The following is a 25888-nucleotide window of genomic DNA, read 5'->3' as shown; positions in this document are numbered from 1 at the left end:
GGCTGATATAATGGTATATACCCTTCCTGGCTGCTTCCCATGAGCACTACGCGTTATACGACGGGTGTTTAAGAGTGTGCCCAAGTCACAGTCGGAATAAACTCGATCGTTCCGGACATGAACGCTGTCGTTGAGAGCCTTCGCAAGTCGACTCTCCTATCTCGCTTCCTCGAACAGATCTCGACTCGTCTACGCGACAATACAACCTTGGTATCGCAATTAACGACACGTTACCCGACCGGCCTGTATACCATTTCCTTCGCGATGTCCACGTCTCTTCCAAAACAAAAGGACCCAACCGGGCGTTACTTCATCAATGAAGCTGTCGAGAAACCGGAGCTCATTCAACCGATGCCCAATCCCTACGATCACCTCGTCACGTCCCTCGAAAATATACTCGATATCTGCCCTCCGAACATCCCATGGACCGGTAGCTTCGCCAGAGGCCTTTACTTTGGTCTCTTTGTCGGTCCAACCAGCATTGCCTTCCTCTTCCTCTGGCTTTCCAAAATCCATCCGGACTTGGCCATCCGTGGGCTCTTCCCGGCCGATTACTGCAAAGCGTACCTCTCCCTCCGACAAGAAGAATATCCACCGGAGGAAACCCCGCGTTCCGGATGCAGTCTGAACCACGAATACATGTGCTATAACGCCGTCAAGGCTTGCTTCGCAAAGGACATCACTTGCGTCCAAAACTTTGCACAAAACATCGACAAGCTAAACTTTCGCCCAACTTTCATCGAGCTTCTCTTCGGCAGGGCCGGATTGCTCAGCCTCATGCGTACGATGAAATACTGGTTCCCAGAAAGTAGCGAGATTCTCGACCCGGAGATCGAAAAAATAATCCAGCACTGCCTCTCGTACGATCCCTGGACCTTCGGGGTCAACCCCGACCATCAGAAACACTTCATCGGAGCAGGTCATGGCGATATCGCAATTATATCAAATATCGTGATGACGAACCCTGCTTACGCACCAAAAGTACAAGGTAGGTTGGAAAAGATCCTTGCCCTGCAAACGGATGGTGGCAACTGGCTCTCTTGCGAAGACGGGGGTGAGGATCTTGTTCAATTCTGTCACGGAGCGCCAGGTATGATCTGGTGTTTGATCCCGTTGAGGAAATACTACCCAGACCTACGGGAGAAAATCGACGGAGCGATTGAAAAGGCGCGAAAGGTGGTTTGGGAGCGAGGCCTCCTGACGAAAGAACCATGCTTATGTCACGGCATCACAGGAAACGCATTTGCGTTAGCGGAACCCCAGAGAAGCCACTTCCTGCGGTATGCCACGCCATCTTTGGTCCGAGCGGGGCTTGCCGACGAAACCCTGGAACGGAGCAGCGATAACAGCGGGGTTTGGTGGTCAGAAGCCGGTCGGGCGTGGGGTTGGATGATGCATGACTATGACAGAGCCGGGTTGGGCGATCCGATGGAAGATATTGGGTATCCGGGAGCGACGAACCCATGAATCACTTGATAACTTCCCACATGGCTTCCGAGCCGAGTGATGTTTTCAAAGAAAGATACCGATATCGTGCATATTTGATTACTTGAAACGATCACGAAATCGTTTTTTTTTATACTTTTCCGCCTGCCAATTGCAATGCAATCGATTGTTATGATAACTTACCTCCTCGACTCGACCGGACCGTGCTTACACGGGATGGTTGTACCGAATTGCAATTTGAATAATTACAAATCGCCGTTATATTAATAGCACCCGTTCAGCGGTCAGTACTCCAGACCTCCGTCAGAAAAGTTATGTGGGAAAGTAAAGCTTAGCGCGGCAAAGCCGGGGCCATGGCGTTGGGTTCTGTCGTCATCGATACTTTGTTCTGTCTCATCCCATTGCTCGTAAGAATAAGAACCACCTAACCAACCCAACCAACTTAAAAACCTCCAACCTCCTCCCCTCCAACATATTGCACCCCACGTCAGCTCTCTCGCCTTGTATCTACGAAGGTACTTACGGGAAGGAGCCAAAAGACCAGATCCTGCTTCTGCGGTTATCCCGGACCATCAGCTACCTACGAACGGTCACTTGGGCAGGTGCATAGCATTGTACTGTATTGCAACCAGTTACATCACATCAACCACAAACTCAGCGGCATTTTCGTTCCCATCAAACCAAACTCTCCCACCACCACACCCACCCAAGAGGTACCAACAAAGGAACTCCAGAAAGAAAGAAAAAAGGAAAAAAAAAAAGTAGTGACTACAAAAGGACACCCTTCTCACCGTCACAAGTCTGGTCCTTTCCCTTTCATCCCATATCATCTCCCTTCTAGCTTTATCATCCGAGGATCGCTTTGCCGGATCCTCACTTTTCGCCCACCATTTCGTTCATACTTCGACTTCTCTACGGATCCCGTTCCGCCCCATCTCCACAAACAGCCATGGCAGCCAAGGTTGGTGTCGCATGCCCCTCCCCCACCCCTTTTCCATAATCACGCCTTACATACATACACATAAAAAGGCCCTCAAGCGAAAGCCTTGACAATTCAATGCAGGCGGCGGCCGGCAAGCAATGTGGCTCTCTCGCTAACTCGGAAGATTTTATTATTATGACGAAATAGGAAAAAGCACAAAAACTCATCGACGACAATGCCGTCATGGTGTTCTCCAAATCTTATTGTCCTTACTGCAAGGCCACCAAGACCTTGCTTAGGGATATGAATGCTACGTTCGAGGTCTACGAACTGGATAAGGAGTGTAAGTTTACTACCTTGCGTCAATCTTTAATTACTAAATACATACTAACAGGAAATCAAATCCCCAGCCGACGGCTCTGCCATCCAGGACGCTCTCGAGGAGATCTCCAGCCAGCGAACCGTCCCCAATATCTTCATCGGCCAGAAGCACATCGGTGGAAACAGCGACCTACAGGCCCTGAAGAAGACCGCTCTTCCGGGACTGCTTCAAAAGGCCGGTGCTTTGTAAAAAAAATACCCTTGTACCACAACTTTTCGTTTGAAAAAAAAAAGACCTGATATCCCCTACTGTTTCCTTTTCCTTTTTGTTTTCATAACGATGGTAAACGTTTAAACTTGCATTGGAGGTCGTTTTTCCTTTTATGGTTTTATTTTCTTGTTTCTTTTTTCTAGAGACCACGCGGGGGTGAACCTTTTGGCTTACCGCCTCCGAACTCGATAATGCTATGACAAACTATCTATCCATCGATGGCCGTTCCGCCAGCATCGATGAACTCATCAACCAATGAGATCCTCCGGCATTGCGTATTCCCTTTTCCTGCCTTCTGTTTTTGCGCGCGCGCAGCATAAATACCCAGACCGTTAACAATTCCCTCTTATCGATTTAAAATCTTATGTAAGAAAAGAAAAAAGAAAAAGAAACGTTCCTAGGTAAATGCATGTAGGTATCCTTAACGATATACGTGACCGATGACGGCTGTTCGTTTCATGTAAATGCGGTTTGCATAACTGAGCAACTGACCACGAGACCTCGTCCCAAATCGAGTCACTAGCACCAGATAACTCGGTACTCGAGTACTCGACTGTTCCTACTGCGGGAGCTCCATGGGTAACTAGCTGCATTCAACGACGAATTCACCGATATATTCCGTAAGGATCATCGAAAAGGTGTTTGTTTGCCAGGGAGGATGCGGATCTGGTTACAACCGCTGGGTGCTAGCTAGTACGGAGTAGGCTATACTACAAAGGAATCAAGAAGGGAAGGGGAAAAGAAAAATGAAATTGGATATCACCGGTTTGAACGCCATGACAGAACCCGTGAAAGACTGATGAAAGGTCCCTAATATTACAGTGAAGTGAGAAAAAAGCAGATGATGGCTGAAGAAAAAACAAAGAAGCGCTATGAAAACAGTCAGGTCAAAAAGATGTACAAGTTATAAATTTGGTTTGTATCCTATAAAACAAGACAAAAAAAAAGACGTAGCGACAATTGGTCCCCCTTTCCACTGCTAGAGAACGGAGAAAAGAAAAAAACATTAAAGTCGCTCGCCGAATCCACACTAGCTCACTCGTGAGGAGAAACTAGTAAGATAAAGAAGGAAGAACGGGCATGCGTCTATATGGTAGCTTAGTGGTACATGGTATCCGCTCGTTGAAGAAAGTCAATATATGCTAAAGGGGGAGGGTGAGGATGCAAGAAGCTCTGGTATAGAAATTACCACGAGAAAGCTTCTTCGATGAAGTCAATGTTGACATAGTCGACCAAGCGGCGGACTGCGTATCGAACATCGTCGCTCATACCACCAGGGCCGCAGACTAAAAGCAACCATGTTAGCAATTTGGCCAGACAAAGAAGATTGGGTTTTGAAATTACATACCGGAGACGGCCATGGTACCAACTCGCTCTTCGGCTTCACCCTGAAGAACTTGCTCAATGTTTGGCTTGCCCGGGAACATCTGAACGGTCGAAGAGGGGCTCATCTGTTTACAGTATGTTAGTCATGGATCCCCTTTGTGTATCGTAGAGAACGATTTGAATAACTTACAATCTCTCTTGACTGTTGCGGCTTAGTAACAAACAAGACGACCTTGAGAATCTCCCTTCGCCTTTCTATAGCGAGGATGGAAGTCATCTGCCTCTTAACCCATTGCAAGTGTTCCGGGTTCTGAAGCACCCAGATAAGTGTAACCTTTCGGGTAGCGACGGTACCATCAACGTATCCTTGGACCAACTCAAGAACGTTGGGGAGCTGGTGTGTGATACCAACACCTCCGGCGAACAAAACAACCGTGCCGTATGAGCATAGGGAGTGATGTGTACCATAAGGACCCTCGACAAGTGCCCGAACAGTAACGGTTCCATCGGGCGCGGCGGCTGCCTTTTGAAAAATTGAGTTGGTGGCACCGGTTCGTCGTCTCACGATAAGTTCCACGGTTGTCTTTTGTGGCCCGTAAACGTCCTGGCGGTTTTTGGGGAGTTCTTCCTTCTTCTCGTCCCATACAAGAGGTGCACTTTCGTCGGCCCATGCGACGGAGAAAGGGTGACTCTGCCAACCAGTAACGGTCGGAAGGTAGATGAAGACGTATTGACCCGGTCGGAACTTGAATGGGCGGGGCATATCCAAAGTGATCCTGGAAGCCTCCGTGGAGAGGGCGGTGATGGTAGCGCGAGTCATAGTTCTACCACAATTGCGATAGATGATGCTAACCAAACGAGCGAAACGTTCCGCAGCCCAGAGAGCAATGGTAACCTGAAGGTAAACCAACCACTTGTTGTTGATGAGCATGAGGTGATAGTAGAGCGTCACGGTTGCGGCGACGGCTGCGAGAATGTGGAGAGTCAAGAAGGTCTCGTAAAAGGCATGGCGGATGATGGATGGGGATTGAAGGAAGAGGAAGATCATAGCCAGCGTCGAGATGGTACCGGTCATGATGAATTGTGATTTTCCGACAGAAGCCAGGTACTTGTCCCAGCCCTTGTTGCTGATATGCGCTACCGTGTGAACAATTGCTTCGAGGACGACGATCCTTCCCAACCATCGGTGGATTAGGTTGTAAGTGTCGAATGAAATCCTGAGCAGAGGGATCAAAGGATTGTTTCTTCCAGCGAGAACGAAGAGGGGAACCATATTTGTGACGGCGAGGACACCGGAACGGTTACGGAGTTCGGAAAGGATCACGGCGCTTGGCATGGACCAGTGAATACTCGCAACGGTGAGAGCGATATTTCCTCCGAAGAGGATGAGAAGGAAGAGAGCTTGGAACCTAGTTGGAACAATGCCAGCGCTACCGGCAGAGCCGATCTTGAAATGCTCATTGTGACGAAGCCCAAAGAGAGGGGCGAGAATGAAGTCCTTCTTGAATTTTGAGAGCCAGGGAGCAGCTGGAATAGACCAGTAGGCCTGAGTCGAGTCATTGATACAAACCAAGTGTCGAATGTGAGCTGACACCAGGAGGATCCCTCGGTAGATGATGATGATGATGGCGATGGCGCTCAGACATAGAAAGAGCCAGTGACTACGGCGATATTAGCATCTACTTTTGAATGTTGCAGGAAATATCCACTCAATATCCTTACCTGAACTTCCTGTTCTCGGCCTTCATAGCACTTTCCTCATCTGGGGCCAATGCGCTCTGTTTTCCACCTCCACCTCCACCAGCGGCACCACTGGTGACTGCAGCGGCAGCGGCAGACGTCACTATCGACGAGACAAGGCCAAGAGGTGTAGCAATGACGGTACTAGCAGGTGGTGGTGCAGTGAAAAGGCCACTGCCCTCTACGGCAGCGCTGGCGGCAAGGGTGCCCGAGAAGCTGATGGACATATTGAAGAATAAGATAAGTCCTGCTGAAAAAATTGATGGTCGGAAAAGCAAGAGGCGAGGATGGATATCCTGTCGATGGTGTATAGTCGGTTACCCAAATATCTAACAGAACCCTGTTCCTGTTGCTCTTTGAAAAAAGAATGGTCGGAAGAATCGAAATTTAATCGAGTTCTCGATGGCTCCTAAATATTTCGCCCTTATCGAAAAGCCCTGAAGAATCAATCGAGCGACTGGCGCAAGAGTCTTTAATGAAAGTTGACAATATAATGGTATGGTCGTAGTTAAACTCCAGTTGACAGTTGAAACGAAACGCTAACGGCTCCGGAAAGATCGAGGTAGCGAATGAAACCGGTCAGCTAGAGTTTCGACGACTTTTTTTTATTTTTAGTATTTTAAGATCGTGACGTTTTTGTTTCGTAACGTCGAAGGAGAGCAAAGGAGTGAATCTCCCTTCGGTATGCAAGAAGCGGGAAGTGGTTTTTTTTCCAGAGGGGCGGTGATGAGGAAATGGAGGTCGGTCCAGAAGTCCTGTTCTAGAAAGTAAGGAATCTGTGGGAAATATACTAGTGTTAGAAGGGGAAGACAGAAACAAAAAAAAGACCAGACAACCAGCTTTCCGCAAGGGAAAGGAGAATAAGGCAATGAGCGACGAAAAACAAAAATAAAGGCCAAGGTACAGGCGAGCTGTCGATGCGGTGAGGGAGAGTAAGAGAAAGGAAGACGGTGAGAGAGGAGAGAGGATGATCATATAAAAAGGAGGATATTGGGTGTGGCTGCTAAGACCGAGCAGGGGAATAAGGCAGGACCACCATGGACCAACAGGGGACGCCCGTACCAGCAACAGCGAGTATCCAAACAAGCAAATCGGAACTCCACAGTGATGCCTGTGCGACTTGCATGAGCCCAGGGGAATAGAACGTGGGTGGCTTGTCCAGCACAGGACAGCTCCGGTGTGGAGTGATGAAACAGCACTAGCCTGGTAGACCAAATAGACGCTCTGGATGGCCGAAGCGATACCACACAACCGCACAGTAAGGTAGTATACTATAGGTGCTACTCGATGCCTACAGAATGGAGTTCCAAAGATGGAGATGGTGATGAGATCGTTTGCCTGCCGGCAGGGCTTGGTAGAGCGAGATGTGATGTTGATGGGGAGGTTGTTGGAGGTAGGAATAGGTAACGTAATGTAAGAGACGTCGAGATGGGTTGGAGATAGACGTTGACGAAGAGTAAATTAAATTAGCAGAAAAGTGCAATATAAACGCAATAGAACGTCACTGAAGTCGTGAGGATAAGTTGACTAGAACAGAGAGATAGTAAAGAAATTAAATTAAATTAAAAAGAGGGGACCATTTGTATAAGAAATGCAGACTTCCAGCTTCCAGCACTGATTGACTGCGTAAGGTAGTAACGAAGAAGAAGAATAGAAGAACCTTCAAAACCCCTCCTCCAAAAGTTAACTCGACTCGACGGCTCCTCGGATAGATATATATATCTGATATCATACTCAAAGACAAGCTTTTCACTATAGCTTAACTTCACCGATAGCGGGACGTTTTGGATTATCGAACTAGTTCATCTCAGGACAGTTTCGAATTCGCGCCCTGGTCTGGCCAACGGTTCCTGGTTAGTATTCTGATTCTGAATACATCTACCCGCCCGAAGGAAACATTTTAACAATTATAAACTCAAATAGCTCATTTGTATACATCTAACTTCCTTTGATCACAGGCTATTTCACCTCGCGATACCACGGCCATACTGGATTCGTGAATCGATCTTTTCATTGAATCTAGAATAGATCCTATCCCTGGGTCTAGGATTCACCCGAAAAGCTTAGCCAGTTGCAACATTAATGCTGCTGCCCGAAGGCTGGAGTCTCACCTCGACACACCGATTGGCCCTGAGACCCCGAGGCCAGACAGAGCCAAACAAGCCCATTCTATAGATAGCCTCTAGCCTATTTACATTCGACCGCATCACTTCCCAGCCACGGACCGGCCATGGCCTTGGAATTTATCTTCTTGATCATGATCAATCGATCGCCCATACTTACCAACAGCGGCAAGTCTGAGCGTGGACTACTGTGTACGGAATATACCTCCCGACCAAGAATACACAGGATGCGAGATGATTGATTGATAGCCACAATGCAATGCACTCCATCACCTCTAAAATCCATGTATCGTCTCCAGCCGTTCATGGAGCATTATAACTTTCCTTAATGGACCAAATATTCACTCATCCCTCGCCTGCGATGTCCACTGAGCAACACGCAGAAACGAACCTGCAGATTTTATTCCGTGTTCACCGGTTCCCAGCTCCAGGTACGACGTGTTATCGCTTGGCTGGATCTTCGCAGAAATTTTGATTCCACCAATCCGAAAGAAATTTTGAGCGCAGGACGGGAAAACCAGATGGGAAACCCCATCACATCAACTAGACTAGACTACCGTTGGGTGAGCACAACATGGTTTGTCCAAGAAAATTTCGAAAATACCCATCCCCGTGGTACAGAATGTTGCAATTGCCACTCTCAACAATCTTGTTTATAATGGAATTAATATGGGGTCCTAGCTTCATCAATCTATGCGTAACCTTCCCCGGGGCATTTTCCCGCCCGTTCAGTGCAGCATGCTGTCAAACCAGGGCTTCGGACCCAGAAGGAAATGTCGCTTCGGTTCAACACAGGCTAATGAGAACCACTAGTCAGTTCGGTCCTTTCATGAATTCATGGTACGATTTGCGCAGGGACAGGGATTGATTGGTCCACTGGAATCTCCCGAACTAGGAACCTTGCTGATTATGAAACTCGGAGTGTGTTGAACTTCGTGATTGTGGAGCGGCGTACAAGCTCTCTTTGAACGATTGCGATCGAATCCAAAGATCTAAAATCTGGAGACTTGGGGTTTGAGTGATGGCAGCCTCGATCTCACGGGAAAGGATATTTTTTTTTTTTTTTGAAGTCGCGTGCACCTGCACTTTGGTGATGGCATTTCCTGGGAAGTGACATCATGGGGAGAACATGAACATGGACCAGGGATTAAGTTTTAAAGGGAATCAAAGCCGAAGCTGCGCGGATTCATGCTCCAAATATCAACCAGTTCTAACGGCATTAGAAAATAAGGCAGAGCCATTGGTCCCATAACCATCGACCCGAACCATATCGAAAACCGCCCTTTCAAAAATCATTCCTTGTCCTCCAAGACGGCACCAAGATGATTCCTAAGGAATATGTAATGCTTTGAATCAGAAAATTCGAAATGCCCATCCACAGCCGGGATGCACATGTATCTTACGGTTACATACCCTCAGCCATCGAATTCGCTACGCAAATTCCTTTAACCACCTGTCAACACCAAGCGCCCTAACCTCCAAACTTGTCTCTATTAATATATGAGAAATCATCTAGGCACTTGGTTGATGACGAATCCACCGATCCCGATCGTCTCGACTTCGGGTCAGCGCTCCCTGACTCGTAAATCCTCGCTAGGGAAATCTTAGCTTACCCATGGTCCACGATAGCGGGTATGCTAAACCACCCAAATTCAAGGATTTCCGCAGCCCTTTTCTCTTTCGATGTCAGAAAAAAAAAAATTTAAAACCTCCGGCATTTCAGATTTGAACGGGTAAATTTTCTTTGACTGCTAACGGTGTGCCGTTAGGTGGAGCGTGTCCGACAATTCCTGCCATGAAGTTCAGAGTCGAGGACATGTTAACCGTCCCTAGTGCAACATCTGCAACACCAAAAAGGTGGGTCTTGTAGCAGATTGACAGGCTATGGACATGGCGTGGCTTGAGAGTTCCACGTTGAGAGGTGCCATGGCACGCATGCGCTCTCATTTTACCAATTTTTCTTCCTTTTATCAATCGGATCTATATTTGAAGATAAGGGGAAATTCATTATAGTTTCATAACCGGTGGCGCCACCGCGATTAGCACGCATGTCATAAACCTTCAACCAGAAGTTTTTAACGACGCACTGAACGGCTGGGAGGTTTCTCCGGGCCTGCATGCCGATTTTATAAAGTATCTCTGTTGGATATACATTAGCGATCACTAGCGAGACAATTAGTCCCCGTCAGTAACAGTGATGTTTGAAGAGCCATACAAACCTGCTCGATATCACAGCAGACCTTTCTCTAGATTCAGAACTTCTGAAACTGGCGCGAAGCATGAAGGAGAGGCAATCGAAATCGATTTACGAAGCCTCATGACGAATCATCCGGGTAGTGCGAGCTCGGTCTTCTTCGTCTCAATTTTCTTTTTTTGATATCAACTGTCTTGGAAGTTTTTCGAAATCGAGGGATTGGATTTCGACATAGGTGTCCTTTGTATAGCAGAGCAAGATCTCCGAACGCATATGCCGATAAGACGATCAATGATATCAAATGGAGATATGAGTACACGGAGTTGATGGGACTCGCATGTGTTCGACTGATATCGGATCTGTTACAAAGCTGACGCATCTAGTATCCGTAATGAGGGGATAGGAGATTGAAATCCACGATATGCGAGCCCAACGGCCATGTCGATACCCCCATTGGTTCCCAAGGTTCGGTTCAGAGCCTCGTGCCTCGTGCCCTGTACCGACGACCTAGAGCCTTAGGCATCACCCCGAGAATTCAATTAGACACTCGAATGTAAAATTGAATAACAGTGTCTTTATTTGCACTCCGAGGGACTTTCATGCAGGATTCGGTCATTAACGAGGGATAAGGCATTTGCTCTTGCAGTGTCAGGCGATAGGATTCTGTGATCCACATAGGCTCTTGCCCTGTTTGACGACAAGCGAGGCACAGCACATCGTACTTCCACCTACGTTAAGTCCACGAGAGATTTCTAGATGTTGAAAATTGGTATAATTTCCAACCTGGTAGGGGTCTATCCATAGTACTGTTGAGGCAGTCTGGTTTCTCACGCTGAAGATTCACTTTTCATTAGCTATCGCATTAGCTTTCGAAATCCTAAATATCGATGCTTGTGTTTGTCTATACATCAATTTATAGAAGTGTCACCCATGCCTTAATTACAATTGTTCCTCGACCATTAATATAGCTGCATGGTTAACTAGTTTCCGAATGCTGAATCTATATATCTAAATCCTCCCAATTGGATGATATCAAGAGAGGCAATTAATACCGTAGGGAAAGCTAAGCGTTCTCCAAGACAGAAAATCTACCTTAAAACACGTACGGCTAGCCAGTCTTCGAAGAAAAAGTCACCTTAACCTCTTTGTAAACAGTCTGGTAGTTCAAAAAATAACCCCGAGCCCCCGAAACCATAGATATTAGTATACCTTCTACCACAGGGTGTTTCGAAGAGCTTTGGGAACCCTTTTTGAATTATAAAGCATTATATATAAAGTGTTAAAGTTCCTTAGTTGCTTCGAAGTAGCCTCGTACCCAGCTTCGAAGGCTGTTTAAAGCCGGATTTTCTGTCTCAACAGATCCTCGGTTTCTCCTACGATAGGTACCTAGATTAAGAAACATCGAGGATAAAGCCGGGTACGAGACCAGGATAAAGCGTATTGTGCCGTCGATGACGCTGGAATTCGTAGCCGTGGTTTGGTCAAGTTGACGGTCTCGTAAATACGCACACGTACATAAGTATACACATCGAAACAGAATGCCGTTCCCAAGGTTACTCGGGAAATTTTGTAAAACTCGCATGCTGGGTACGAAACTAGTCCGGACACGAGAGTACGTACTAATGATCTTAGCACCTCCAAATTTCAAGCTCAAGCTTTGAAGCAGTTTACATTTCTCTTCGAATTGCCGTATTGAGCTTAAGACGCGAGACAAACAACGTGACGTCTACGGCCGTCCTCATAAGACAACCTCGCTTGAGAAATTTTAAATTAAGGTTAAGATCGCCTACAGAGTTACACCAAAAAAAAAGATAACTTTAAAGTTTGAATTTCTGATTTTCGAAACTTCGTAAATCCACGATGAAAACGTTATTGAAGAGTCTCATTACCACTAATGAATACTATCCTAAAGTAAAAAAAGGTATTTGGTATCGTACATTTCAACATTTCGCGGGACCGTGATTAAAAAAGGGTCTCGCAAGTAATATAATTCATCCACCGCATTAACAATTAAACATTAAAAATGCAAACTGGTTTACAGCAATCCGGAAGCAACAACCATGGCCATCAACACAGCAACTGTTGAGGTCAAGACGTGGATCGAGGATCCGTGAACGGCAGCGGAAGGCTTGTCACCAGAGGTGGTATTCTTGTCGTCGGCCTTGTCGTCGGCCGTGTCGTCGCCCTGGGCAGCAGCAATGGCGTTCTGGTCTTGGACGTAGATAAGTGGGCCGCTGGTGGTGTTCTGGCAAGCATCACCAGAGAGGATCTCAGCGTCCTCTGAGAAGCGAATATCGGCGCACTATTTGTCATGTTAGGATACCATTCCTATAGTAGAACCTAGTGGTTATACTTACATTATACAAAGCACTACCGGTCGCGCCAACGGTAACAACTTGGATAGAAGCGTTTTGTCCGTCACGGATCTCGATACCAGCTGGGATGGGGACCTTTGGAAGGCAAAGAGTACCGTTTCCGGTGTTGTTGAGGAAGTTAGGAGTAAGGGAGATGTTGAAGGTGGTGACTTCAGTGCCGAGACCAAGGTTGACGAAGATATAATCGAAGGAGTGGTGAAGTCCCAAGACGAGGGAACCACCATCGAGAGGCCAGACAGTGCGATTTTGGGTGGTGTTAGCACCGGCGCCTGCGGAATACTGTCAGTGTCTATACACGATAAAGACGATTTACAAAGAAGACTTTTACATACAAGGCCTCAGCCATTGGTTGTATGGCTCTTCGAAGGAATCAGCTCTCCATGTGGGGTATTCAATCGAGTAATGGGCCTGGACGGCGGTGGCGATAGTGGCAGCTGCGACGAGAGTCTTAACAAGCATGATGGGTGATTGTCAGTTGAAAGATTTCAAAGTCAATCGACGTTATATATGGAGAGGTAGAGGATAAGATGAGGAAAGTGTCCAGGCGCTCAATTGAGATGGAGAGAGGAATGAAGTTCAGACAAAGGTACCGCCTGAAAACAGCAGCGATCGCAGCATCTTATAATCGCCTCTCTTCCCTCCCCGCCTGCGATTTTGCAGCAGAAACATCCAGTACCAATTCAATTGATCGAAAGAAAAAGGAAGAAGATGAAATGGGGCCCAAGCCAACGTCCTGAACTACGGGAATGCAAATGCTAGTTATTAAAAAGCAATATCGCAGAAACCCGGTCAGTTGGCTCCGAGCTAAGTGGCTCACAAAAACATTTTGTCTCGTTCGGTTCGATTGAAGCTTGGAATACTGAACGCTATCGATTATGCACATGCATGAACGCGAGACAGTTTTCATCACGAAATGGACTTAGTTGATATTAAACCGTGCAGGAACGAGCACGGTCAACCAGCCAAAAAACCACAGATGTTCGAGATGTGGATCTCTGGCGGGCAGGTGAGCTCCAAACGTTGGAAACTGGGTGTTGCTGCGTTGGGCCGCCCTGCACGGTCTACTTCCCAAAATGGTAAAGCGTGAGCAAGTTTGCGATGGTTTCCAGGCAGGCCAAGGCTTGGCTCTCCACAACACACAACCTCCCCTGTCTCTTGACTGGCTACGGGGAACGTTAAGCTTGTCTGTATACTACACACCACATGGCCAGAGCTATAGTTCAGGATGCATCACGATATTCCTCCAACAGGACGGGCGCTGATTTCTTAGTCATGGAATTACACACACCCGGATCTCGGCTTGGACACTAAACCTGAATGCTGCAGGATATTTCTTTCTTTTTTTTGGGGGGGGAAAATATCTTGGTCGCGCGTTAAGTTCGGGGTTGGATTTTAATTTCTGTTCTCTTCTTCATCATAGCTCAACAGCTTCGAAGTTCACGTTCACCGCGCGCCACAATTGCAATTGGGCATCTCCGGAGTACCTAATTGCTTCATATCTGTATTCCATTATAGTACCATCAATTGCTTCCTGATAACACCTAATCCATAATACTCATAATGTTTGCCAAATCTATCATCCTTTCCCTCTTGACCGTGTCGGTCGCCAATGCCCACTTCACCCTCCGTTATCCTGAACCCTTTGGCAAATCTGCCGCCAAACAAGACCAAGGTCCCTGTGGTGGCTATACTCTCGATTCCAATACACCCGTCACCCAATTCCACGTCGATGGTGATGCAGTCGCCTACGCTTCTTCCCATCCTGAAGTTAAGGTTCTGTTCCGTATAATCGAAGGCAACTCTCCCGATGGCCCTAATTCATACAAGGGATTCCCCATCGTAGAGCAATATGGCTCTGGAGACTTCTGCGAACCGAGAGTAACAGCACCCAAGAGTTTGGTTGGGAAGCAAGGGATCGTACAGGTTGTGCAGAATGCGGTTGATGGAATGCTGTATGCTGTATGTTTTACCCCTCCCGTCAACTTTTGTCGCAAACAAATAAAGGATGCTAATTTTGATGTGAAATAGTGCGCCTATGTTAGATTCGTCAATGGAGTTAACTCGAACCTCCCGGATACTTGCAAGAACGGCACTGGTGTCGACGCTGGTTTCGCCGAGGATGCTTCTTTGGAAGCGATTTTTGGCAGCTCGACTGATACACCTTCCACCTCTGAGACTACATCCGCCCCAACTGCGACAAATACACCTTCGTCCGGTAGCTTGAAGAGCTTTTCCATGGTCGGTGGCGTTGTTGGTATTGCTATCGCTCTTCTCGGTGGGTTGTAAATAAGGAATCACGGAATTATATGCTACCATATCGCCAGTTACGAAAGGCATCAAAAGGGGGCGGAAGGGACTTGTATATCACGACTTTTTTTTCTCACCCTGTTGTATTACGGCCGTCAGTTTTTAGAATGTTAATAAATTAATGTCTACATCGGATGGGAATGCGTCATATGGAGTAACTGCTTGCGATCCGAGTCCCAGCGCCCTGGCTCCCTCATCGATAACTCGATGCCATGCGGGCTGCCGCTCGCAAGGAAACATATATGCGGGTGGCGGCTGCATAATTTCCAAAGATCTCACAGGATTAGTGCATTTGTACAAAAAAAGATCTAACCGGGGGCGTTCAGCTGGATGGCTCTCCGACTCTAGCTCTACGAAGCACTTATGCAAGCTACTATATTTTTTACTTTGCTACTAGTATACTCTGGGACACGATCATACTCCGAGCATAACCATAAGAAAACATAGACGTATACATATATCATTGTCAAAGTTTCAATTCATCGCTACCCTTTCGTTACTAACTTTTCGACACCTTGAACTATTTTACTCCGATACAAGCTATTTGAGACCAACCCTCATACCCATACGTTACAATCTGTCTCATAAATTCAAACTCGCCATCTCAAACTCCAAGACTCTGCTAAAAACCTTCACGCCAGATATCTCTTCAATCAAACATTTATTTTGGGTGCTAGAGAGGTGGGCAAGCAGTTAGTTTCTAGTAACATTTTAACTCTTGTGCTTGCACGAAACATGGGTGGTATGGCGTCCTTTAGGGTCATCGAGCAGACTAATCGAATGTGGGATAAATAAACGTACCTTTGGGCAGTCCTTGCAACTGCAACTGTCTCCGCACTGGCAGTCATCACCGCACCGATCAACAATTATAATTTCGGCAACTGGTTATTTCACAAATACGAGACACATGAGCAAATTCCCGAGAGTGTGGATCGATCAGACAAAATGCGCGCAGGCGCAGGTGCCGGAGCGAATCCGACAGGGGCGGGGAGGGTTGTGAAGGGTTGTGCATACTCATTTTGGGATAGATGGGATGGTATTGAGGTAGTTTTTCAAGGGTCTGCTCGGAACAGGAGTTCAGATAAGGTTGGTTGTTTTGTTTTTCGTTTCTTCGGGAGAGGGAAATTGACGATAGTTGGGATGAGGGGTAAGAAAGAAGAAAGAGGAAAGGAAGGGGGAAAACTCTATCGTTCTAAAATCATCTGTCCTACTTATACCCCTTCAGCGGTGGCAGTGGCGAACCCTTTCGTCACGAGATAAACCCAAAAATTTTGCAAGCAGAGCTTTGCTTTCTTCTTCTTCGGTAAATTTGTGACAGACAAACCGCCGGACTATCGGGGAGACTCGCTATTGGGGAGATCTACGATTCTTCGAAGAAAGAGGCCGTCGCTACATGACATCGATATTGATAGGGGGGCTGTAGGCTATTGTTACCGGAGGCTGCGGAAATATTGTCTGTTCGACGCAGCTACGAGGCAAAACAGCTTTACCCCGCATGATTGAAGTACCGCTACCATATTACCTGTCGGATGAAGTACTTCACTACTAGTACAGTTGGCTGATGTCAGATGTCTTATTCGCTTGTGTATACATTTGTGGATGTAGCGTGGGTGTATCCGGACTAGCTGGAACATGTTTAGAATTTGGACCCAATCTAGCTAGAAGTATGTAATCCTCAGAATTATACTTCCTTCCCTTCTAGAATACCTTTACACCATGTGCCCTAGTTGATGATAATTACGGTGGGATGGTGAGGCCATGTTGAAGCCCTGAAGACTATCCTGGTCTGTACCTCAGAAAGGAAAGACCATGCCCAACACACCTTCACAGGCAACAGAGCGTGGGGTGTGTGGTATTTTTTACCCCCAAGCATCCAACAGGCAAATAGCGACGTGACCCGCCTTTCGCCGAGCATTTTTGAGCATTTTTGAGGATGGAACCTAAGCAGCCAAGCAGCCTTTAAAGCCGTTTCCCCGCGTTCAGCTGACCGAACAGATGCACCTACTTATCTGTCGATGTTAATGGCTGTTCATGGTAGTGAACAACGGCGAACTGAATAGCCTATGTCTGCCCACCCAAAGCTACGCTGCAAAGATTAAACCATAGGTTCTTTCCATGTTCTTACCAACATGCAAAGGGTACCATGTCCTCCGACCCGAATTACATGGGACACGGCGAAACTCTCTTCCTCCACTTTAAAATGCTTGGTACTCAAGGATCGAGGAAGTGGAGCAGCGAGCGCATGGCGCATATGTCAAACCATTAGAAACGTGCTCATTCTTTCTCACGGCACATGCATTAAGACATGATTATTGCATGCCGGAAAACGCCTTCTGATGTATGAAGACGAGAGCTCGATAATATTTTATTTAATATTTTATTTTTATTTCATTTAATCAAAATTTAATGTTTTTTTTTTTTGGCGATCAAAGTTTCGCAGAGTTTTCCAAAGTGTTTGGGAGGAATTGTACTGTGCTCACAAACTTTCTCACGTGTGCGTTTTCATGTTCGAGCCGACTGTCTCGGCTCATATTAGGATATTTTGTGTAACCAATTGCTCCAACGAATAAGGAATTTCGTATTATGTTATTTCGATTAAAGCTAATTAATGTAGAAGAGGAGAAATCCAATTCCAAAATGTTGCGATGCTGTAGGCAAATAGTCCATAAAGTATCTGCCACGATATCGATAAAGATTCACTGGTTGCCTGCTTTTCGCGCTAGCAAAATGCAAGGAATTCGATTGATAAAGTAGGTGGCATAGCGTGGACCTTGAAATAAAAATCGGGACTAAAAGGTATCAAAAGAGTGCGATTCTGAGTTGACTTTTGAGACTAGAAAACATGATAACTGTAACATCGTGTTATCAAATTGGCTGGGTACGTACTAGGACCCGCCCGTGATTCGAGGAGGTGGTAAACGAACTCAGTTGCATATTGAATAAGAAAATATAGTATTCATTGTGGATAGGCATGCTGGCCATGACATATTGAGAGCCGTGCCCACGGTTTGGGAGAGTAGTGGGAGCGTTATACTAGATGGCCTTTTGCAGATATATAAATGCTCCCGACTCGACTCATTTTGACATCTTCTTGCATATACTGGATAACATAAAGATCTTATATCCTGCAGATCGAGTTGTCAATTCCGGCTGCCTATTACTATTGTAATATTATTACAACGTCTCCGGTGATTGTATTTTAATATTTAATTACCTTTTAAACAAAAATGGATCATAGCAGCCATGATATGGGGGCCACACCGACAACCAGCATGGACCCAACCATGACTGGGATGAGTGCTTCCGCTACGACTTCGATGTCTATGAGCATGATGGGTGGCTGCAAGATTTCGGTAATACATCTCTGCTACATCATGGCAACCCGGCCCGAGAACCTTCTTGGGGGAACTTGGAAATACATTTCTGTTAACGATAACTCGGATGATGCAATGTAGATGTTGTGGAACTGGTACACTGTCGACTCGTGCTTTATCTCTCGAACGTGGCGAGTGTCAAGTGAAGGCATATTCGCCTTGAGCTGCATCGGTGTAAGCCCCTACATATGCTACTGGCTGACCGAAAGCCCTATGCGTGTTATAATTCCAAGTAATTAATTAGTGGGAAACTTTTAGGTCATCCTCCTTGTTATATCCCTCGAATTCGTCCGTCGCATGCAACGTGAATACGACCGACACATTATCCGCCACGCCACCGCCGCCGTAACCACCATTAACGAAACCGCCGGAGCCGGGAAACTCGCAGACGAGGGATCACATGTTTCTGGAAGCCCCGTGCCAAACCAAATTCGAGGTTTTAACACCGCATCGTCGAGAATTGCGAGGTTTTTGAGACCATTCAATTTCAGACCATCTTTTCTTCAGCAGGTTGTTCGAGGGTTGTTGTATATGGTACAATTTGGTGCAGCTTATTTTGTCATGTTGTTGGCTATGTACTACAATGGTAAGTGGCATTTTTTCACAAATAAGAGAGAGGGAGGTCGGGTGTTAATCATATGATGCTTTGGAATTTAGGTTACATCATTATTTGCATCCTTATCGGCGCCTTCTTAGGATTTACGCTCTTCGGATACGATAACCTGGCACCGAGGTATGTTCGAACCGATTACTATGAATACTTTCCGAGTAGAGTTCAAGGCTAATACAGAGGCATAATCTAGTGGATCCCATCAGGAAACAGGAACGTCGTGCTGTTAATTTCAGCGACAAGAATACATGATATCACGATCTTAATTGCAACAAGACGTTGAAGACGATATATAGTACATCCTATTAATGAATTTTACAATTTCCTCAATATTGTATTCGGCGATCCGATATTCTCGCATCCTATACCAGTGAATTTATAATACAAATCATGACATATGACTATGCAAGATATGTGTAAATTTATACCGCTATCATGACGGTCCCTACTAGGCAAATGAAGAGAAGTTGTATATAATAATAATAATTTGTTAGAAAATAGATACCAAACTGGAAAGGTTCAACTTAGGTCGGAGTCTTGAATGTGCTCTAGCCGGGGCAAAGGCTGAACGACACAGTAGGCGTAATATTTTAAAATTTCTAGTGGCAGTGTAGCTTCGGGGCACTGAGTTGAATAAATTTAAATTCGGAGTTCGTTAAAATTAAGATCTTATGTTGGCGGCGGAGCAACACAGTGGCAAGGCCCATTGCCCTGTGTTGCGCTGCCAATTCGAGTAAATTCCAGGAATGGCCGAATAAATCCCCTGTCAGGCCCCACACCCTGCCGCCGACCATTTGACATCTTAGCTTGCTTAGCTTAGCAGCTTCCCTGATCCTGACTGCATAATCAACCTCAAACTGTCCCGAGGGAGTAATAGCAAACTAGGTGAGCTGGGTGACAGGTTAGACATGTTACGAGATGCTTCACGGGACCTTGGAGTCAGGGTGGAGAGTTTGGAGAAGAGGGGGTGAAGCTTGGTATCCGCAGTTCGGGAGCGGCGGTAGAAAAGCAGCTTTGGGGCCTGCACATATAATCTCTGTCTAAGGATCACAAACCGAGGAGGTCAGTACTGCAAGGCTCTATTAAGTCGCAGTCATTGTTTCTGGCCACCTCGAATTATGAAGTCATATGCCTTTCAAATTAATACTAGACCTATGCACTCTCGGTTATTGACCGTTAAGTCGCCAAAGTTTGAAAACGTTAACCCGCATCTTAAGTTGATATTCCCAAACTTTTCGCAATGATATCGACCTCCTCCGAAAGCATCTCCAATATACCCTTCCCCTTCAGTGTCCAACCTAACTCTCTTCTCGCCCGACTAGCCTTGCTTAAGCTATTCGTGCCCCAAATATATGGCCCCATGGCATTTAACTCTTTCACCCTCTCCACTCCTAACTCCTCCACCTCCTTATTTCCCAAGTAGCCTTTTTCGTAGGCGATCCTTATAACCTCTCTCGCCACATCACTCCATTTCCCCTCCCATTCTCCGCAAAATACCATCCACCATCCCGCCCCCAGGTAGCTTTCCCACCGCCTTCTTTTAGTGCTTCCTCGATGAGCAGAATATATATACTCGCTAAGTCATCAACATGCACATTACTCCAACTATTCTCCCCCTTTCCCACTATAAACCCCTTCCCGTTTTTTACACTCGCTTCAAACAACCGGGGACATAGAGTATTCAGTTTATTCACCGACCCGCTTCCTTTCCTATAGATGAAAGGTGGAGACACAATTGCATACCTAATATTCGGATTCCTCTCCAACGGCGGAGCCTGCACTAACGAATCCACATTTTTATGCATTTGCTCCATGGGGAGGTTATAGATCCCCTCAATATCTTCCATATCATCCCAAACTTTGTCCGAAATTGCAGTCTGCTGCTGTAATGATAATGTCTGCAATGGATGATTCTGAGATTATAATATCTGAGGAGTCGAGGTCGGCAATAACGGTGCGGACAGAAGGGTAGGCGGCAGTTATTAGGTTGGCTTTATCTTGGATGCGGGCCATGGCGGTGATGGAGAGAGTAGGGCGGGTGGCTACGAGGCGGTTGAGAATCGTGCCTATAATAGGCAATTTGGGTTAACCTTTGGTCCCTCGGAAAGCTTTAAAGCTGCGGGATAAAGTGTGGGAAGTGACGTATCTACCTCCGAGGTACCCAGTTGCTCCGAGGATGAAGACTTTGGTCATTGTGTTTTGAGTGTAAATGTTGTAATTTAGGGCACTGCTAATCGATAAAAGATGCTGAGGGAAACGCCACCTTCGCGGAGAGATTCATTGGAGAATGTAAATTGTGAAAGGAGTCCGTAGATTCTGGGCTCTGGGGCGTAGATATCGTCAGTGTCGAGACTAGATTTCTACAGACCACTCTCGAGGAGTTTCTCTTTTAAATTTAACATTTAAGGAGCTAGAAACTGACGTAATTAAACCACTATCATTGTGTATTCGCATGTTGATCGATCGATCGATTATCTATTTGGTCCAATTGAGGTGAGCTGGCGCCTTTAGCTAGGGTCATATATTTCCTAAATTTACATAAGTTACGTACACGATAGAATGAATCTATATCCCAAAGTCGCCGGACCATAAGTTTGGGAAATTTGTTTCTGCTAAATAATATTCAATGTGCTGACAAATCGACGGGTTACGCCGTCATACCGATTCGTCGGCGCGGTTAATGTTTCGAGATTGGAGCACCTTGCAACGAGGTACCCATACACAGGTATGCCGCAGGTATCTGGAAAGTATTATTGATTCTTAATTAAGCTTTTTCCATAGTTTAATATTATGAAGTCGTTTTTTCTCAAATAGATGGCCCTAAATCCCGAGTGTGGATAAAATTCTTTAATAGATAGTGCATATATGTGTACTTGAGCAATATGCACAATGAGATTATCTTGATGTCACGGCCTCGAGGAGTTTAAACCCTGGATTTTGAGCCTTCCACAAGTCGATGCCTAAGAAATTTACCACAAAAGCAACACATATCTTGTTCTGTCACACATTTCGGGCGGCGGGAGTTCTGATCTGACGAGCTTAGTTGACGCCAATATTGAAGAAAATATTCTAGCTTATTCATTTTTAAGAGGCTAATTAGCTAGGATTCCGAACAATAACATACCCGAGAAAAGGTGGTCTCCACAAGAAATGACATTCAAACCCTCGGGATACCCAAATTGGCACTAATTATAATTTCGCGGAACTCGCTACCGTGCCGACCCCAGCAAAACGTGCCTGAAATCAGGAAGCCCCTTTGATGAAAGAGGAAAAGAGAAGTCACATGGATGCGTGGGCTCGACCTGTGGACGCGGATTTGCCCAGGGAGTTAATGGTGAATACCTATTTCTCCTTATCAGAGTTTTTTTGGGGATGCCGTGCGGGATGGGGAAAAATAATGTCATTTCGTGTGTTCCCTGGCGACGCGAGACCAAGTGTTCCCTCAGCCTTACCAAGTTTACTGCCTTCGACCTACCACGATATATTCCTCTGAAATTCCTCGATTATCCCTCTTCATCGATTAATTGATTTGTATTACATTTATGTACTTTTTCAGGCCAAGGCGCAATTGCTCCTAAACCAAATAATGTCAGGTTATAATTATTTTGAGCAATAGTAAGTTCGGCGTATACGACCCCTTTACGGACACCGATACTTCTATGCGCACGTGTTTAACAAATAATTAATTACTAGCGATGGCGACGAATCGCCTCCTCCATATTCCGGAGTCTCAGATGAAGAGATGATGGATGCCCCCGAGTACTACTATCGATACTCTGATGACGATGAGAACGATTACTACCGATGCCATGATGATGATGAGAACGATTCCCAGCCATCTAAACCAAAACCTAAGAAGACACCAGCTGCCGGTAAACTCGTTATAAAGAAATGCAGGACATGTGGGAACGCCGGTCATGATTCCAGGAACTGTGCTATAAATAAAGGTTTCACAGGGAAGAATAAAAAGCCCAAGGCGACAGCTCTACCGCCTCCTCCGCCACCACCAATACAGCAAAAGGCACCGAAGCCCTCGAAGCCCGCAGAAGAAAAGGCATGCGGCGCTTGTCGAGAGATCGGTCATGATAGGCGGTCCTGCCCCAAACTTCTAGGTGCACCTGAGCAGCGTAAACAGGAAGAGGTGGTGGCTGTCGTTAAGAAATTCATGGAAACTATGGCTGGCGCTGTCGCTCCTCCCGTCCCGAGCCCAGTCAAAGCAAAATCAAAGACGAAAAAGGAAGCACCTCCTGTGGAAACCAAAGTTCCCAAGAAACAAACAACGAAAGGCAGCAGAGGCAAAGCAGTGGAAGCTGAACAAGAAAAAGCGACAAAACCGCACCAGTCCCAAACAGCCAAGCGGTCCAAAAAAGTCAAACCCTTAGGCGCCAGCGGGTCTCGAGGTGGCGCCGGAATAGCCAAAAAATACGGTGAACCAGCAGCTAAGAAGAAGAAAGCCCCAGCCGCTACCAGCGCCAATGTTGCCAATGGAGGGATCAACTTTACTATCAACTGGGGCTGAATTTTCTCCTGGCACACCATCATGATTCCGTTATTTTATCGATATATCGCATTGCTTGTCGTTTTTGGTACCGGATTTTCCCTAATCGGGGTGTATATTAGAGAGACAATATTTGATGGGCTTCGTCTTCAACCGTTTTGGGGGGTTTTTTTTTTTTAAATGTAATTTAATTTTCTCTGGGGCCAACCACGTATCTAGAATGTATGTAAGGCTCAAAATCCAGGAGAACCAACGTAATTGTGATTTGTACGAAGTGGAAGCCTAATATCATAAATTGATACATTGAGTACCACGATGGGGAGCGTAATTGGCGTCTAACGTAACCCACAGCCTCCATACGAAACCAATTGGGTTTTATGGGCAGGGATTGTTCGCCCCGCCAGCCGGCTACCCCGGTGACAAAATAAAGTAGCAACACACAATATGGTGGCATTATGTGTTGCTTCTTTTATTTTGTCTCTGGCTTACCCAAGTGCCTGGCGCTGGTATACTTACGCTGGATAACTACTATTTCTCAAGACTAGACCAATTTCGTATTTCTCTCTTCAGATCTCTCTCAAGGTGACGATAGACTAAAAGAAAAGGCGGAATACCTTCGAAAATTCGAAAAGCCCTTTCAATTGCCTATACGATAGTTCCCTACCGACTACTAGCTACTGACCGACAGTATAACATGGTTTTCGACGAAGAAAAGTAATTTCTATCCTGCCTCTATCAAATTATCTTGGAGCATTGGACTAACAAATCAATTATGTTTCTTCCGCCAAATTTGCAAATAGATTAATAAAGGATTCCAGTTGGGGAATGTACCCGGGTTACGACTCAGATTGTTACGAAGTATCTGAAAGCGACCACCGCGATTCGTGCAATAAATCCCGATCTGCAATCCCTCAGAGTGATTCCGAGGACGAATATTATAACGAACTATTCAGGCTACGCAAATATCCCAACAGATCTCGGCCTCCAAGCTCTCCGAATAAAGGGCCCCCCTCGAAACCTAGAAAAGCCGCTGATGCAATGAAGTCCGTCTCGAAGAAATGCAAAAAATGCGGGAATAATGATCACAGTTCTCGGCCCTGTGCTCCAACCAAAACTTCACCGGAAAATGATAAGGGATCCAAACAAAATTCGACGATATCTCCGCATTCTCCACCAAATGTATCAAAATCCTCCAAGTCTACAGACGAGAGAGCATGTGGTGCTTGCCGAGAAACCGGCCACGATCGGCGAACCTGTCCAAGACTTATTAAAGTATCGGATCATGAGAATCAGAAAGCAGCAACAGAGGCTTTACAAACGTTGCAAACGTTTATTGAGAATATGACAAGAGCTGCTGCCACTGCGCGATCCCCCAAAAAATCAACTAACAAAAAGTCGGCTTCTTCCGTGGCAGAGAAACAGACCGCACTCAACGACAAAAGCAAAGCAACCGCCTCCCATATGGAGAAAGGGGGTGATACTAAAGCACGAACTGTACAAATTGTTCGAAAGTCAAACCGTACATTTGGGGTTGCCGGAGTTGTGAAGAAGAAAACAAAACCTAAGGCAGCCTCCCGGAGTGTCAATCTCACGATCAACGTGGATTGAACGTAGTTTAGTATCTAATCGCGTCCATGTTCATATATATGTATGTTCTAGACGCTTGTTCTTTTGGACTTTGGTGTTTGTTTTCTTTCTGAGATTGGACGCTTTTGTGCTATATAAATCCCTTCGGATTACTAGAGGCTCTTCTATTTTTGCTGCGCTCGTTTCATTTTGTTTTTTTATAACCCCGTATATATGGAAAGTGTATAGCCAATATTATCTAGGTGCTTATGGCGTTCAAGAGCGAAGAAAATACCTCAATTGCAACTGAGCCACGTTATTCAAAGACGTTAAACGCTTATCCGAGTGGCGGAACTACGAACCCTCATGGCCCCCCCGTCCTTCGAAACTAGTTGCCAGGCAATGTCCAGCTTTAAGTCCAAGTGGCAGTGTCCGTATGTCTGCCAGATTAATCGCCTTGAAAAGATTTGTCAGATATTTGTTCGCCATGATTGAAAATAGCCCGTACGTCCCTCTGGAATATCTATGTCAACCTCAAACCGGACCACCCGATAGCAAAATTTTAATCACGTCTCTTCCAAAGCACAAGTAAACGCCTTGAATACACTTGGTTTCACTTTGATTACTAAATAACCATTGCTTTCTCAAGATCGTTTATCGGAGCCGGGAAGCCTCGCGACAAATAGTTTAACCGATGATAACAAGTTTAAGATGTTACGTCATTATGGGATATTTAATATTTTGATCGATTAAAGTGAAAGTAAAACCCGACGTTCGAAAAGTGAGCATAGCGGAGCATTTACTCATCACCACTA

At 45.9% G+C, this 25888-nt stretch overlaps 9 protein-coding genes across 9 annotated transcripts; 6 read left to right on the top strand and 3 right to left on the bottom strand.

Annotated features, from left to right (window-relative positions):
• Window positions 1-264: 264 nt before the first annotated feature.
• On the top strand, window positions 265-1467 carry DFL_006016 (uncharacterized protein; the record flags this gene model as incomplete). The annotated part of the gene is made up of 1 exon (XM_067635362.1): window positions 265-1467. The coding sequence occupies one exon, from the start codon at window positions 265-267 to the stop codon at window positions 1465-1467; it is 1203 nt and encodes a 400-aa protein (XP_067489799.1).
• Window positions 1468-2395: 928 nt separating this feature from the next.
• On the top strand, window positions 2396-2939 carry DFL_006015 (uncharacterized protein; the record flags this gene model as incomplete). The annotated part of the gene is made up of 3 exons (XM_067635361.1): window positions 2396-2407; window positions 2576-2711; window positions 2779-2939. 3 exons carry the CDS (start codon window positions 2396-2398, stop codon window positions 2937-2939), a joined length of 309 nt encoding a protein of 102 aa, XP_067489798.1.
• A 1206-nt stretch (window positions 2940-4145) lies between these two features.
• DFL_006014 (uncharacterized protein) lies at window positions 4146-6253 on the bottom strand (the record flags this gene model as incomplete). The annotated part of the gene is made up of 4 exons (XM_067635360.1): window positions 4146-4246; window positions 4309-4411; window positions 4477-5947; window positions 6009-6253. The coding sequence occupies 4 exons, from the start codon at window positions 6251-6253 to the stop codon at window positions 4146-4148; spliced, it is 1920 nt and encodes a 639-aa protein (XP_067489797.1).
• A 6125-nt stretch (window positions 6254-12378) lies between these two features.
• Window positions 12379-13177, bottom strand: DFL_006013 (uncharacterized protein; the record flags this gene model as incomplete). The annotated part of the gene is made up of 3 exons (XM_067635359.1): window positions 12379-12645; window positions 12701-12987; window positions 13051-13177. 3 exons carry the CDS (start codon window positions 13175-13177, stop codon window positions 12379-12381), a joined length of 681 nt encoding a protein of 226 aa, XP_067489796.1.
• A 1101-nt stretch (window positions 13178-14278) lies between these two features.
• DFL_006012 (uncharacterized protein) lies at window positions 14279-15004 on the top strand (the record flags this gene model as incomplete). Its single annotated transcript, XM_067635358.1, has 2 exons — window positions 14279-14677; window positions 14747-15004. The coding sequence occupies 2 exons, from the start codon at window positions 14279-14281 to the stop codon at window positions 15002-15004; spliced, it is 657 nt and encodes a 218-aa protein (XP_067489795.1).
• A 3248-nt stretch (window positions 15005-18252) lies between these two features.
• On the top strand, window positions 18253-19239 carry DFL_006011 (uncharacterized protein; the record flags this gene model as incomplete). Its single annotated transcript, XM_067635357.1, has 5 exons — window positions 18253-18476; window positions 18543-18573; window positions 18658-18985; window positions 19057-19132; window positions 19203-19239. The coding sequence occupies 5 exons, from the start codon at window positions 18253-18255 to the stop codon at window positions 19237-19239; spliced, it is 696 nt and encodes a 231-aa protein (XP_067489794.1).
• A 1618-nt stretch (window positions 19240-20857) lies between these two features.
• On the bottom strand, window positions 20858-21202 carry DFL_006010 (uncharacterized protein; the record flags this gene model as incomplete). Its single annotated transcript, XM_067635356.1, has 2 exons — window positions 20858-21075; window positions 21160-21202. The coding sequence occupies 2 exons, from the start codon at window positions 21200-21202 to the stop codon at window positions 20858-20860; spliced, it is 261 nt and encodes an 86-aa protein (XP_067489793.1).
• A 1393-nt stretch (window positions 21203-22595) lies between these two features.
• DFL_006009 (uncharacterized protein) lies at window positions 22596-23528 on the top strand (the record flags this gene model as incomplete). Its single annotated transcript, XM_067635354.1, has 2 exons — window positions 22596-22624; window positions 22703-23528. 2 exons carry the CDS (start codon window positions 22596-22598, stop codon window positions 23526-23528), a joined length of 855 nt encoding a protein of 284 aa, XP_067489792.1.
• Window positions 23529-24201: 673 nt separating this feature from the next.
• On the top strand, window positions 24202-25115 carry DFL_006008 (uncharacterized protein; the record flags this gene model as incomplete). The annotated part of the gene is made up of 2 exons (XM_067635353.1): window positions 24202-24221; window positions 24308-25115. 2 exons carry the CDS (start codon window positions 24202-24204, stop codon window positions 25113-25115), a joined length of 828 nt encoding a protein of 275 aa, XP_067489791.1.
• Between the last annotated feature and the right edge of the window lie 773 nt (window positions 25116-25888).

Source organism: Arthrobotrys flagrans (assembly GCF_004000055.1).
Source record: "Arthrobotrys flagrans strain CBS H-5679 chromosome Unknown unitig_9, whole genome shotgun sequence".
Classification (NCBI taxonomy): domain Eukaryota; kingdom Fungi; phylum Ascomycota; class Orbiliomycetes; order Orbiliales; family Orbiliaceae; genus Arthrobotrys; species Arthrobotrys flagrans.
This window is presented reverse-complemented; position numbering and strand designations above follow the sequence as displayed.